Source organism: Mandrillus leucophaeus, unplaced genomic scaffold (genome assembly GCF_000951045.1).
Source record: "Mandrillus leucophaeus isolate KB7577 unplaced genomic scaffold, Mleu.le_1.0 Scaffold72, whole genome shotgun sequence".
Taxonomy (NCBI): domain Eukaryota; kingdom Metazoa; phylum Chordata; class Mammalia; order Primates; family Cercopithecidae; genus Mandrillus; species Mandrillus leucophaeus.
In genome coordinates, this window is record NW_012107808.1 from 4,093,591 (window position 1) to 4,109,701 (window position 16,111).

At 42.0% G+C, this 16,111-nt stretch overlaps 1 protein-coding gene across 1 annotated transcript in view; it reads right to left on the reverse strand.

The window, feature by feature from the left end:
- TAF1B (TATA box binding protein (TBP)-associated factor, RNA polymerase I, B, 63kDa) overlaps positions 1 to 14,306 on the reverse strand; it is a 96,870-nt gene extending 82,564 nt beyond the window's left edge. Inside the window, exons 1-5 of the mRNA XM_011965306.1 lie at positions 14,106 to 14,306; positions 12,361 to 12,459; positions 8,235 to 8,322; positions 6,056 to 6,153; positions 2,958 to 3,053 (exon numbers count right to left, since the gene is read on the reverse strand). Of these exons, the coding sequence (XP_011820696.1) occupies positions 2,958 to 3,053; positions 6,056 to 6,153; positions 8,235 to 8,322; positions 12,361 to 12,459; positions 14,106 to 14,123 (399 nt within the window). The 5' untranslated portion in view covers positions 14,124 to 14,306. The remainder of the gene's footprint in view (positions 1 to 2,957; positions 3,054 to 6,055; positions 6,154 to 8,234; positions 8,323 to 12,360; positions 12,460 to 14,105) is intronic.
- Between the last annotated feature and the right edge of the window lie 1,805 nt (positions 14,307 to 16,111).

The window sequence follows — 16,111 nt, forward strand, 5'->3', positions numbered from 1 at the left end:
GATATGGACAATGAAGTCCAGGCTGAGGTGGTTTCAGATGGAGATGAGGAACTTATTGGGAACTGGAGTAAAGGTTACTCTTGCTACGCTTTAGCAAAGAGACTGGTGGCATTTTGCCCCTGCCCTAGAGATCTGTAGAACTTTGAAGCTGAGAAAGATGATTCAGGGTATCTGGCGGAAGAAATTTCTGAGCAGCAAAGCATTCAAGAGGTGACCTGGCTGATTCTGAAAGCATTCAGTCATGTGCATTCACAAAGAGATTATCTGAAACTGGAACTTTTATTTAAAAGGGAAGCAGAGCATAAAAGTTTGGAATATTTGCAGCCAGACCACAAGGTAGAAAAGAAAAACCCATTTTCTGGGGAGAAAATTAAAGCCGGCTATAGAAATTTGCATAAGTAATGAGGAGTGAATGTTAACACTCAAGACAATGGGGAAAATGTCTCCAGGACATGTCAGAGATCTTTGAGACAGATGATTATGTCTCAAAGGTGGGATTATCCCACAAAGGTGGGATCATGTGTGCAAACAGAGAAACTGGCTTTAGACAGGAGTTTGAATCGTAAGGCCCACAGGCCTAGGAGGGAAAAATGGTTTTGCAGGCCAGGTCCAGGGCGCAGCTACTTTGTGTAGCCTCAGGATATGGCACCCTGCATCCCAGCCACTCCAGCTCCAGCCATGGCTAAAAGGCACCAAAGTATAGCTCAGGCCATGGCTTCAGAGGGCGCAAGCCTCAGGCTTTGGCAGCTTCCATGTGGTGATGGGCCTGTGGGTGCATAGAAGACAAGAGCTGAGGTTTGGGAACCTCTGCCTAGATTACAGAGGATGAAGGGAAATGCCTGGATGTCCAGGCAGAAGACTGCTGCAGGGGCAGAGCCCTTATGGGGAACCTCTTCTAGGGAAATGTGGAATTGGAGCCCCAACACAGAGTCCCCACTGGGGCTCTGCCTAGTGGAGCTGTGAGAAGAGGGCCACCATCCTGCAGACCCCAGAATGGTAGATCCACTGACATCTTGCACCATGCGCTTGGAAAGCCACAGACAGTCAACTCTAGTCCATGAAACTCTGGACCATGTGGCTCCTGCAGAGCCAAAGGAGCAGAGCTGCCCAAGACCTTGTGAGACCACTCCTTGCATCAGCATGCCTGGATGTGAGACATGGAGTCAAAGCTTATTTTGGAGCTTTAAGGTTTAGTGAATGCCCTGCTGGGTTTCAGACTTGTATGGGGCCTGTGGTCCCTTTGTTTTGGCCAATTTATTCCATGGGGATTGGGAACATTTACCCAATGCCTGTAACCTCATTTCATCTTGGAAGTAACTAACTTGTTTTTGATTTTATAGGCTTATAGGTGGAAAGGACTTGCCTTGTCTCAGATGAGACTTTGGACTTGAACTTTTGAGTTAATGAGTTAATATGCTGGAACGAGTTAAGACTTTGGTAGACTGTTGGGAAGGCAAGATTGATTTTGCAACGTGAGAAGGACATGAGATTTGGCAGGGGCCAGGGATGGAATGATATGGTTTGGCTCTGTCCCCAACCAAATTTCTCATCTCAAATTGTAATCTCCACATGTTGTGAGAGGGACCTGGTGAGAGGCGACTGGATCACGGGGGTGGTTTCCCCCATGCTGTTCTCATGATAGTGAGGGAGTTCTCATGCAATCTAATGGTTTTAAAAGTGGCAGTTTCATGCGCTTTCTCACACACACGCATTCTCTCTCTGTCTCTCTCCCTCTCTCTCTCCTGCTGCCATGTAAGACATGCCTTACTTCCCCTATCCTTGGGCCATGATTACATGTTTTCTAGGGCCTCCCCAACCATGTGGAACTGTGAGTCAATTAAACTTCTTTTGTTTAGAAATTGCCCTGTCTCAGGTAGTATTTTTATAGCAGTGTGAAAATGGACTAACACAGATACTAACAGCTGTCTCAAACTTAACACGGAACCCTTGATCTTCCTGGCCCACTTACCCTTCAGTTGATGGCAACTCCTTCCTTCCAGCTGCTCAGGTCAAAAACCTTAGAGTCATCACTGACTCCTATTCCTCTCTTTCTCCCACACCCCACAACCAATCCATCAGGAAATTCTGTTGGCTCTATCTTCAGACTTTATATAGAATCCTATCACTTAACACCTCCAGTTCTACCTCCTGGTCCCAGCCACCATCACTTCTCATCTATACCAGTGCTTCTCAAACTTCAGTGTAATGTGTATAGGAAGCACCCAGGGACTTCTTAAAATGCATACCTGCATTCAACTGGTCTTGGTAAGACCTGAAATTCTGCATTTCTTACTCTAGATATCCCATGGTTTACTCTCTCACTTTCTTCATCACTTCAGCTCCCTCATCAGCAAGGGCCCCCATGACCACCTTTTATTAAATAGCACCCTTCCCCACTGTCCCCCTCTCTATATTTGCTTGTTAATTTGCTTCTTCTGCACATTTTCAGTAATTTACCTCACGAAAGATAATACAGCTCAAAAGTAGGGACCAGGATTCAGAAGCAGGCCTCTTACTGTTCTCAAAACAGTTATATCCAAAGCACTAAGGAAATATTTAATGGATATACCTGAGAAAACTATGCTTCTAATTAAAAGTAATTGTTCCCATTTCCTTTCAAAAGTGAAGTAGAAATTATCTTACCAATTCACGTATCAGCTTAATATTTTACTTATTGCTTACTTATTCACTAAGATTTTAGCGAGATGCTAATATTGCTTTACACAAGAAATTACTCAACTCTAGCAAAACCTTTTTTAAAAAAAAATCTTAAGTTAACCCCAAAATATTTATATGTCAGTGACCCTGTCCTTCTGGACTGTTAACAGAAGCCTCTTAACTGAAAATCCTCTGACAAGCATCATAATCTCAGATACTCAAACTGGTCAGGAACCCATCTTCATCTCTACATCTCAACAGACATGTTTTTTAATCCAACTTTCAGACTTGTGACTTACTGTAGGTTTCCTTCCAGTGGTATAAACTGGGTTCTTACAATATGCCTGCTTGCTCTTCTGAAGGTAGCGCTTCCAAAAATTATGTAAAACGTCATTCTAAGGAGGAAGGGAAATGAGTAGGGGGTGATTCAGGTTATGACGACAAATGTACAGGCACATCTATACCACAGCTCTCTTGTATTTTACATATTACATATAAATTTCCAGTAAATGTTTTACGTGGTATTCACAATTTGATAACAAAATCTTTGGTGTCTGTATGTAGCATCTATCAGAACATGAGTTCCACAAAATGCACATTGGGGATTAATATGTTGAACCAGTGGTTCTCAAGCTTAAGTGTGCATCAGAATCACCTGGAGGGCTGGTTAAGTCTTCCATCCACACGTATTCTTACCTGCTTTTCCTTAAAAAGAATTATAGTATCATCATAGTATCAGGTACATGAGAATGTTGAAAAAATCCTTCTTAATTTTAGATTTTAGAGAAAGACATTAAAATAACCTAGTTGAGTCCTTTTCTTTTGCATATTAGTAAATTAAGGATCAGAGTAGGAAAGCAACTGATACATGACTACACTTTTAGTTAGGGGCAAAGTTGTTACCAGGTTTACTAACCAGTCCCAAGTGAAAGTAAAACTAAACAAAAAACTTTTCCGGCCGGGCAGTGGCTCACTACTGTAATCTCCAGACTTTGGGAGGCTGAGGCAGGAGAAACTGCTTGAGCCCAGGAGTTCAAAACCAGCCTGGGCAACATGGTGAGACCTCATCGCTACAAAAAATCAAAAAGTTAGCCAGGTATGGTGGCACACACCTGTAGTCCCAGCTACTTGGGAGGCTGAGGTGGGAGGATCGCTCGAGTCTGGGAGGTTGGGGCTGCAGTGACCCATGATCAGGTCACTGCACTCCAGTCTGGGCAACAGAGCAACACCCTGTCTCACAAAGAAAAAAAAACAAACAAAAAGACTCTTCCATTTATTCATCATCTACTAGGTACCAGGCATCCCTTAGCTCCAACACAATACTGTAAGACAGCTATTAGCTTCATTTTACCATTGAAGAAAATGAGTAACTTGTCCAAGATTACCCAGCCGGTAAGTAGAAAAACTATCAATAGGATGTGGAGTCAGTTTTGATTCTGGAGCCTGCGTACATGGCATAATGCCACTCAACTGATGAGGTCTAAACAGTTATGCTCATTGGCTAATTTCAGAAAAATTGTTTTCAGAATTAACCCCTAATGAGGTTGAGCATAAAGTTACATAGGAATAAACCCTGCTACAGCTATACAGTGTAATTATATAAAATTGTTTCTAAACATGTATACATAGAATGACTACGTGAGCAGAAACTAGATCACAAACCCCCACTATCAGCTATCATACCTAATGCAAACACTATTATAGGTAAGCCTCTGTTGCTTCATGCTTCTGAATTTTTAATACTTAACACCTTTCAGGGTAGGCCCAGCATCCATTTAGGCCATGCACTGGAAACGTAGTTGTTCTGTTTGGGCTTGCCCCAGCCACCAGTTTGAACAGCAAAGGCTCCTCTACAAATCTTTCCTTGGTGACTGCAGCCCACGTTGATCTTTATCTGTTCTCTTTTTGCCTTTAATATCACTTATGAGGGTCAGGTGCAGTGGCTCACGCCTGTAATCCTAGCACTTTGAGAGGCCGAGGTGGGTGGATTGCCTGAGCTCAGGAGTTTGAGCCCAGCCTGTGCAACATGGTGAAACCCCATCTCTACTAAAACATAAAAAATAAGCCAGGTGTAGCAGCGTGCGCCTGTAGTCCCAACTACTCAGGAGGCTGAGACAGGAGAATTGGTTGAACACGGGAGGTGGAGGTTGCAGCGAGCCAAGATTGTGCCACTGCACTCCAGCCTAGGCAACGAGAGCAAGACTACCTCTCTTAAAAAAAAAAAAAAAAATTCACTTATGAGTATATCACCATATAAATTCATGTCTATTCATTTCACATACTCCCAAATCCCTCTCCCCAACTAGGCTGGAACTCTCAACACTTGGTTTCCAATGAAGCATACGAAGCAAGGGAACAACTTGTTGCTAAATAACTCGCTTTTTTTTTTTTTTTGAGATGGAGTCTCGCTCTGTCACCCAGGCTGGAGTGCAGTGACCGGATCTCAGCTCACTGCAAGCTCCGCCTCCTGGGTTTACGCCATTCTCCTGCCTCAGCCTCACGAGTAGCTGGGACTACAGGCGCCCGCCACCTCGCCCGGCTAGTTTTTTTTTTTTTTTTAGAGATGGGGTTTCACCGTGTTCGCCAGGATGGTCTCGATCTCCTGACCTAGTGATCCGCCCGTCTCGGCCTCCCAAAGTGCTGGGATTACAGGCTTGAGCCACCGCGTCCAGCCATAACTGGCTTTTTAAAGGATTCTTTAAATGGCTTTTACTAGATGAACGAATGTGAAATTCAAATAATTGCAGAAATACTACGTTGCTCCAGGAAGGCAGGAAAGTCAAAGTGTGGTCCCCGGACCAGAAGCATCGGTGTCCCATAAGAACTTGTTAGAAATGCACATTCTTGGGCCCTACTCAGACATACTAACTCAGAAATTCAGGGATTAAGGTCCAGTGATTGGTGTTTTATCAAGCCCTCCAGGTGATTCTGATGCACACTCCAGTGAACGACTGGTTGAGCATATCACTGTCCAAAATGCATTCTGTGGAACTCAAGTCCTGAAAGACGTTATGTACATACACCAAATGACTCTGTTCTGAAATTGTGAATACCACACAGGACATTCCCTGGAAATTAAACAAGCACATTAACACATAAATGGTACTAATAAACTCCCAAAGTTATTTGAGTTTTACTTTGTTTAACCTGTTGTTTCCAAAGTATCTGAAGACTAAAACCTTTAAATTTTTCTTTTGGATGTATTGCTTATTTACATCCTGTAGAATACACTTCCAGAACTGCTAACCTACTAAAAGGTTAAAGCAAAAACATCAGAAAAATTATTCTTCCAGTAGCCCTAGTGTTATTACTGATTTCTCCTTAGTTCCACTCTTAAGTCTTACTGTTCTTTAAACAACAATATGTAAAGCTAACATCTAGTCACAAATGTACTCACCTTTAACTCTGGGCCTATTCCAAGGTTCTTTAAGGCTTCTGCTTGTTGACAAAGAATGTTCTGGAAACCTTCACACACATACCAATCCCAGCCTTTTTCTAAATGACAAATAGCATGTTTTAGCATTTACATTTCTAATTTACAAACTTTAATGCTATTACAGTTACAATTTGTGTTTTACATATTGTGACTTGAAGTTTTCTTTTTTTTTTTTTTTTAAATTAACCCAGAACTTAGCAGCTTAGCAACTTGAATGTTTTTGTACCACTGAAGAGGGTTTCCATTCTTATATTCTTGTTTCCAACCTGGCAAATGTGTATACAAATGCTGAAACTAAATATTTTATATAATTTCAGATTTCAAATGTTTTCCATTATCTGTATTTTTCTGAAAATACTAACCTAAGAGGCAGAAAAATGAATAGTCACCACATTAAAAAAAAAAGTGAAACAAGTTTTTAAAATGTCTGTTTTCCCGAACGATGCCTGGCAGAATCCTAAATGACGAATGATGCCCAGCGGAATCCTAAAGGAAAGTACTAACTGCTTCCACTGCTTTTCTGTTCCAACTCACAAGGGAACGGTGAACTTCTAGTGAATGAATGGACGAATGTCAAGATCTCGTGATACAGGAGTACAGAAAAGGGCAGTAAGAACATTCAAAGAAAATAAAATGCTCAATGGCATTCTGCTTTTCCTGAAATGGTTCTAGGTTATAGGGAGAAAATGAAAGCAAGGTACTAATACTGAGCTCAACCTAGGTGCCAAGTGTGTGCTGGGTATTTTAAGTGGGTTATTTTCTTGAATACTCAAAACTACCCTAAGAGACTGTGAAGAAATCTGCCACCACAATAGACAGAGCTACGTGTTTAATGACAACTACGAGCTGAAGGAAAAGTCTATGAAGACCCTTACGTTTTGCCCCTCACCGCTGGACAAATACTGTAACTCTTCCAAAAGCTTGTTATCCGTACTTTTTACACAGAGCTTGAGGTCGGTTACTGACTTCAAGATCTCTTCTCCGCAGAATGCCAGACGACTTCAACTCTTCTCCCTTACCTAAATGTCACAAAGTCTCCCCACCTCTGCTGACTAACCCAATTCCTTCCCAGAAAGGGTCTCAAGTTGTAAGAGTAAAACAGAAAACCCAATAATTCTGAATGGTCCATAAGCTGAGGAAGTTTAAACTCTTCAAGCTACATGCATATATACTCCCTCTTCTTCTTGCATACTGTTCTTAGAAACTGACAAAGTTGTATTTTAAATTTTGAGTCTGTGTTCCTATTTTTCATAACAGATGGCATTTTATTCTCATTTTACAAATGAAGAAACTAAGGGTGACGAGGTTGACTATAAGACACCTAACACCTAATATAAAGCACCTGAAGTTCCTTAAGAAATGCATGTTTAAACTACACATTTTAACTATTTAAGTAGGTCAAGGCAAAATTAATCGGGTTTTACTCCAATAAAATTTAACAAAAGTTAATCAGGTTTTAGCCTAATAAAAAGTCACTACTAAAGGCTAAACAGAAACATGAGATAGCATTTAGGCATTCACTGTTATTCATCTAAGAATGTTAACGTATTTCATATATTTCATAAACACACACACACAAATAAATATACACATTTTTTTAAATGTGTGTGTATCCTTAAAGCTATCTCATGTAGAAGAGTCCCCATTATCATTACCTGGGTTTCAAACTTGGGGATTTGGTCCTCGGTACTTAGTCAAAAATAAAAACCATCAGTTAGACTTTACCTACGATCCTTCTCAATAATGGTTAATTATATGTACTCACTGGATTAATGAAAGACTTTACCTTTCAAAGCACACTCATGCTGAGGCCATTTTAAGGGAAAATAATTTTCCCAATTTTTAAAAGGATGTGTTCAAAATTCAATACGAGAAATGGATTTCTAGAAGTTGAATATTGTATTTAACTCACCTAACAATTCCACGGTTGAATTATTTCAGAAAATAAGCATTTTTTCTATAAAAGTACAGGAAATCATATTCACCACAATGAATAACAAACACAGGCCAGAAGAACGTATGCCAGTAGATAAAATCTGGCATTTTCTCTAGAATCTACTTAAAATTCCATTCCATGTCCTCACCATGAAGGTGAAGATGTGAATAAAGAATGTTAAGCACATGTCAAGAAAGAACTTACCAGAGTTGTTTTTTTTTTTAAGCCCCCGGTTGAGGGCTTTTATTTGGGCATTAGGAATAAGATCAGTGTTTATAACTTCCTGAGATCTCTGCAGGAACAGAAAAAGACCATTAAAAAGATAGTTTTACATCCCCCCAAGCATATTTCCAGGTATTTTCTGGAACGTATAATGAACCAAATTGTGAGTACCAGGACGAAGGATGGTAAAATCTTGGGAAAATTATAAACATTTAACATTCTAGTTAATGTTGATGTTGTTTTTTCATTCAAAATTTCTCAGTAACTAAAACAGTGCCTGGAATACAGCAACCATAAAGTGTTTGTAAAATGAATAAACTTTTATTTTAAATCACTTTTTAACTTTTACAAACCAAGCCAAACCAAAAGTTAAATTTACTCACTTTTTTCTCCACGCAAAATACACTTTGGTATTAAAACAGTTTATGTATTTATTGTAAGTGGTAATGCCTAAACTACAGACAGATTACTTCTGGCCTACTTTTCCATGTCTTTGAATAATACTCTAAAACTGCTTTCATTTCTGAAATTATAAAAGTACATATTACCTTTTATTTTTAATCAAACTTACAGAATTTTAGAATGGCTAAAATGGTTGGTATAATTCATACCAGAGTCTTCAATCCTAACTGCTCTCAAGGGCAAGTATCAAAGATTCTGGCTCTCCCACAACTAAAAATAAAGTGTTGAGTCTTTTTTTTAAAATGAGGCCACACTTTATTCCATAAAGTAGAATAAATGTTCCCATTATTGAGTTTTTTTTTTTTTTTTTTTTTTTTTTTTTTTGGGAGGGAATTTCGCTCTTGTCGCCCAGGCTGGAGTGCAATGACACTATCTCAGCTCACTGCAACCTCTGCCTCCCAGGTTCAAGCAATTCTCCTGCCTCAGCCTCCCGAGTAGCTGGGATCACAGGCATGCGCCACCACAACTGGCTAATTTTGTATTTTTAGTAGAGACGGGGTTTCTCCATGTTGGTCAGGCTGGTCTCAAACTCCCGACCTCAGGTGATCCACCCACATCGGTCTCCCAAAGTGCTGGGCTTATAGGAGTGAGCCAAACGCGCCCAGCCCCCATTATTGAGTCTTAATGCCAGAAGAAAGGTAAGGATTTTTAACCAACAGAGGACATTACTGCTTTTCTAAATTTAGAGATTTGGAATGAAATTTATCTTTAACTCTCCATAAGAATAAAAGATATGTCTCTACCAACAGGAGTTCTGAAATGTAACCTCTCTAATCACAGAAACCATATTCAAAGCAATTTTGGTATACTGGGTTGGCCACACTGAGAACGTAAGACACGTCAAAATAAATACAAAAGCCATTATCTAGCAAAGACAATAAAACTTACAAAGGGTAGCCAGGAAAAAAAGACTTAAAATCTGTACTAGACAAAATGTGAAAGGGCAAAAACCGTGAAAAAGTAAAACATCCAAAACTAGAGCTATAATTAATTAAATTACCGAATGGCTATTACAGAATATTTACAGTCTGTAAAAAATGTCTGCAAATGTTTAGATAAAGTAGTTTTTCAAATTGTTATGGCAACAGATTGAACAGTACTCACACATCCCTTTCTCCATTTCATACACAGGAAAAAAGAGACAAATATAGAGATTACTGGTGATTTTAGCTTTCCTCTTCGTAATTTCCAAATTTTCTATAGTAAACATGCATTGCTCTTATAATCATAAAAATCTATTAAACTCACACAAGTCTAGCCTACATCTTTTTAAATATCCATGAAACTCTTGCAAAAATATCTATTGTCTAAATTGAACAGATTTATGACCTTATATGTATTTTTTCCTGGATAAAATATATCAGGATAACATTTTGGTTCCTTTATCAATTCGGAAGTCCTTTCCCAGATTGCAGAGTGTGTCTGGAACTTGAGAGTTACATGCTGAGGAAGAGGGGGCAGTAAAAGGGGCAGAAAAATAAGGCAAGTTGCACCATGACTTCCATTCTTCATGGCTGTAACTGTCTCACTCGTCATTCTCCGCCCACTGTATTTCAGCATCACCATCACCACACTGCTCAGCTCCAGGGAGCCCCAACCATATCATATTCTCACAGTCTATGTGAAGAACATGCTTGGATCACCATAAAGCCGAGAATAACTACTGAAGTTGTGCAACGCATAACTGTTTTTTCCTTTAAGCCTGTTGTCTGAAAGGAAGGCACTGAGCTAGGTTCTTGGTCTTTATAAAGATGTTGTCCATCTTCATGAACTCTACATTCTTGACAAATTACTTCACAGGAGTTGACAGTCTTTCAAATGTGGAGCTAGGTAGTGGTATTAGGATCTTTCAAACTAAAAAATGACTGCAGCAGATTTGATCAAACAGAATCAAACGGAAACTATCAAAACCAGAAATAGAAAAGCAATTAGTTAATGTAGTTCAACTCCTATAAAAATAGTATGTGGACTTCATCTACTAACGGCAAATACTCCATTAGACACAATCTTTCTTCACTGTGTTTACACCTGCACTATAGTACAAAAGCAACAGTGAGTAAAACTGCTAGCTCCTTACTACACACTGAGGGAGAGGACCAAAGTGCATATCTGTCAGGTGCACAATCTGACACACACAGACACACACACAAAATATATCTCCACAAAACCATCACTACAATCAAGATAATAAATATCTCCATCACCCCAACAATTTCATCAAGAGAGCACGTATCTTTTTAATATTCTGTGTGACTAAATAGGAAGCAGAGATAAGCATTCCAGCTGCAGACTCAAGAACACTGTCTCAAGGAAAAGCACTCGTGTGACAGACTTGCAAGCTCAATTCACCAGTTTTTTTCAAGGGAAAATTTTTTTCCTTTTACTCGTTTCATATATTTTGTCCAGGTTTTTCGTTGTTTAGTGGACAAAGTTAAGTCTGGTCTCTGTTACTCCATCTCAGCCAGAAGCAGAAGTCTACAATTACTTTTATTGTCCCAAATTTGCCTTTCTTAAGCCCGTACGGTGAAGGTAACATTTGTCCCTTCCTGGCTCTGTAGACTTTGAGGAAATCCTTTTCCACAGAGGAGAGTCCTGGCCACATTTAGCCCGTCTACTAGCAGACTCTCTACACCCTTGATTATTTTGGTGATGCTGGCCTGCAGGTGTGTTCACCACAATAGGACCTAGCCCTCACAACGTGAAGGTAGCCTCGTTTACCAAGGTTACACAGGACAGTATGACAAGATGGGTAAAATGAATGCTGAAGTCAGAAGACTCATATTCAAGTCCTGGAACTTGGGTAACTTTGGCAAACTCACTCAAATTGTGAGCCCTATCAATAGGCTCTCACATTGGTGATGAGGAGGAAATGAGATAATGAATCCAAAAACACTTTGTAACCTGTAAGGTACTATACAAAGATAAAAGGATAATGAAGTGTAGTTCCAATATTCCCAACAGTCCTTAAGCCTTTTTTTTTTTTTTTTAGATGGAGTCTTGCTCTGTTGCCCAGGCTGAAGTACAGTGGCGTGATCTCATCTCACTGCAACCTCTGCCTCCTGGGTTCAAGCAATTCTCCTGCCTCAGCCTCCTGAGTAGCTGGGGCTACAGGCGCATGCTACCACGCCCGACTAATTTTTGTATTTTTAGTGGAGACGGGGTTTTCCCATGTTGGCCAGGCTGGTCTCGAACTCCTGACCTCAGGTGATCCACCTGCCTCAGCCTCCCAAAGTGCTGGGATTATAGGCATAAGCCACCGCGCCCAGCCCAGTCCTCAAGTTTTCTAACATTCCATCTTCCAAACCTCTAAGCCACCATGACACATTTTAAAAATGTAAATAAGTACTAATAAAAAGAAATGCATCATCTTCTAAGTACAATTTTAATTATTTCCCTCAACCATATACTCTGAATAAGAAATCATTTATAAATGTGGCCCAACATAATTTCAAAAACTCATCCTCAATCTAATTCACAAATCCCTTAACCTATGTGTAAGTACCCAAGACCACTCACATCCTTGGAATGTTGGCATTGCATGAGTGACAAAAATTAACCAAATTCTTTGGGACTTAGACTACAATAGCAGGCTGAAATAGTAATTTTTAAAACATAAGCAAACTCATAAATGGTATTTGTTACTTACCTCTGTAACATTGTGGCAAGAAGTGCAATAATATTTGCCTTCATCAGTAAGGCCCCATGAGACAGCAGCACACTGACTGCAGCGTTCTTTAAACTCTTCCTATGGGAGAAGAGGACAGAAAAGGTGTTCCCATCAAGCCACATTCAGTACATCGTACCTAAACCCTGCAGTTCTACTTAGTGTGTTCCTTGCAACTTTATAAACAAAAAATCATACACAATAGAAAATATATCAGAGAGATTATCTGCAAACAAGGAGAGGAGCGGTATGAAATCGAATTAAACTGCTGGAGAAAATTTATTGAAATATGCAATGTGAGAGGAAAAATAAAGAAAAGGAGGTAGTAGGGGTAAACTGGAACCAAAGATGAGTAAACAAAGCTCCTTGAAAATTCTGTGAGAAAGAAGATGACAAATAAGTATAGAGAAGACTTTAAAAATGCAAATACCATTTGGAACTCCTCCAGGACACTAAAAGCGCATACCACAGAGGAACTAGATTTGTACTGGTTTCAAGTTTCGATTTATTCATTCGGGAGCATAAAGAGTATCAACTCTGGGTGTACTAGGCTTTTTACTAAGTGCTGGGGATTCAATGGTGAGCAGAACAGACCAGACATGGTCCCTAGTCTGGGGATACACTAGCTAATGGTGAGTTACAATGATTAATTTCATCAGCCTAGCATCTACAGAAGTTAGCCAACCACCATTCAATAAACATTTTTTAAGCCCGTATTATAAGGCCGTACTGCTTCCGTATATACAGGCCTAATTCTCTGATTCCCAATTCTTTGGAGTTTGACTTGTTGTTAGCATTGATCTAATTATCAAGTACCATTTAATACCATCAAAGTGTGTGCCATTTGCCATTTGGCCAGGTGCGGGGGCTCACCTCTGTAATCCTAGCACTTTGCAAAGGCTGAGGCAGGAAGATCGCCTGAGCCCAGGAGTTCAATACCAGTCTGGACAACATAGCGAGACCCCTGCCCCTACCAAAAAAAAAAATTAGCCGGGAGTGGTGGCGCAAGTCTGCAGTACTAGCTAATCGGAAGGCTGAGGCGGGAGGATCTCTCGAGCCCAGGAGGTCGAGACTGCAGTGAGCCGTGATCGTGATGTGCCACTGCACTCCAGCCTGGGGGACAAAGTGAGACAACAAAAATGTGCCATTTTACGTAGCACCTAAAACAAAAAAAAAAGCATGCCAAATTAATTTTGGCAACTTGGTAAAGTGTTCAATGACCCCGTACTAACACTACGATGAATGACAGCTGGAAAATTTGGGGAGTTCCCAAACCCGAATTCAGAATCCCCGCAGGAGACAGCGGCGAGGATTCCCGGAGAGACCGACAGGGGTTACCCGGGGGCATCTCAGGTTCCAAACCCTGCTCCCCCTTCACCCACCCCAGCATTAAAGGGAACTTGTGGGTGGTCCAGTCTCGAGGATGAGCCCTGTGGGTGGCCACCCCACAAAACCCACAACTTCATCTTTAAACACATCCATAACGACAAACCCCACACCCTCCCCCGCCCACAACCTCGCCGAGCCAGAAACTCCAGCCTCTTTACCAACGCCGCGTGCGCATGCGGCCGGCCAGCGCCCAGTCGTCACCCCGCCCCGCAGCCCTCCGCCCCGCCTTCCTCCAACCGGTGGCCGCCCCAACCCGAGGCGTTCTCCGCCGCTCCTCCTCAGCTTCTCTCCCCTCCGGCCCCGGCAGTAGGGGCCCGCCAGGCGCACCGCCTCCTTACCGCCTCCTCGAGGTCCATCGCGGCGCCGCGGAAGCTTCCACAGCCGGGACCCGTTACCCGGGTAGCAAGCGCAGCTTCCGGTAGAGGCGGGAGAAGCCCTACGGCCGGAAACGCGAGATCCGAGCCGAGGATTCCGTGCGCCTGCGCGGCAGGGAACCAGCGCGCCCGGGGGCGAGGCTCCGCAAAGCCCGCAGCCCCCTCGCGGACTATCTTCGTTTCCTATTCTTGAGAACCAAAACCAACCAATAAGAAAGTGGGCGACGCCTACTGCTGAGTGATTCGATCAAGCTCCGTTCCGAAGGTCATTCATTTCAAGACCGGCTTGCTCGTCTGGCTGCTGGGGGCCGCGCAAGGCCGAGCTCGCGAGCGCGGTTTCTGTCCTCCGTGGGCTCCGCCCTCCGTGGGTTCTGCCCTCCGGGTCTCGTCCCTCGCTGGCTTTTTTAAGGGGAAGCCTCGGGACTTGGAGGAAAGCTCACGGGCCGTGAGTTAGACCTAGGTTTCCAATCACGGCTCTCCTGCTTACTTGTGCCTCAGTTTCCTCCTCTGTAAGAATTAGATGTTATCTGTGAGCCCCTTATAATTGAGTCTCCGCCAGGCGTGGTGGTTCACGCCTGTAATCCTGGGGAGGCTGAGCTGGGAGGATTGCTTGAGGCCAGGAGTTGGAGACCTGCGGGGCAACAAAGCGAGACCCCTTCTCTAAATAAGTAAATAACTGAATAAATGCATGAGTGAATATAATTGAGTCTCAGATAGTAACTGCTCAATAAATTTAGCTCTTATTGTTTCTTCATTTAACACATTCATTCCTTGTTTTATTTATTAAACAGGAACTGGTTTCGGTCCGGGGGATTCAGCAGTAAACAAAAGTCCTTGCCTTCGTGGAGATTCCATTCTGATGGGGAGAGACAAAAATAAATGAGGAAAATATGTGGTATGTTAAATGGTGGTGAGTGCCAAGGAGAAAAAGAGGAGAGTGGTTTCAGTCTGAAATGGGATGTTCAAGAAAGATCTCTTGATATAATCATATATCTCAAGAAGTTAGAAAAAAGATTAAACTGAAAAATACTGGGATGAAGGAAATGTTTAAAAAAGAGAAAGCAAGCTTCGATAGAGAGGCTCCACAGAGGCTGTGGTGGCTGGTGCCTGTAATCCCATCACTTTGGGAGGTGAAGGCCAGAGGATTGCTGGAGGGCAGGAGTTGGAGACCAGCCTGCCCAACATATTGAGTCCTCATCTCTATAGGCTGAAGTTCAATGGCACCAACTCAGCTCACTGCAACCTCCACCTCCCAGGTTCAAGCAATTCTCTTTTCTGCCTCAGCATCCCAAGTACCTGGGATTACAGGCACGTGCCACCACGCCCGGCTAATTTTTGTATTTTTAGTAGAGACGGGGTTTCACCATGTTGTCCAGGCTGATATCGAACTCCTCACCTCAAGTGATCTGCCCGCCTCAGCCTTCCAAAATGCTAGGATTACAGGCGTGAGCCACCGCGCCCAGCTTAAAAGATATTTTTTAAGAAAAGAGTCTCGACAAACTAACATTAACTCTTTGAAAAGAGTTAAACATTAGATAAACTCTGGAAAGATTGATCGAAAAGAAAAGAAGAGCCCAGCTTGGTGGTGCACACCTGCAGTCCTAGCTACTTGGGAGGATGAGACAGGAGGTTTGCTTGAGCCCAGGAGCTCAAGGCTGCCGTGAGCTATAATCAGGCCACTGTGCTTCAGTCTGAGCAATGGAGCAAAGAAAATCAAAGTGACTGATAACGGTGGCATCACTAACCAATATGTAGGGGCATCACTACAAATACCACAGACATTAAAAAGATCATAAGGGGATATTCTGAACAACTCTAGGCCAATAAATGTGAAAATTCAACCAATTTTTTTTTTTTTTTTTAGACAGAGTCTTGCTCATTTGCCCAGGCTGGAGTGCAGTGGTGCAGTCTCAGCTCACTGCAACCTCTGCTTCCCGGATTCAAGCAATTCTCCTGCCTCAGCCTCCTGA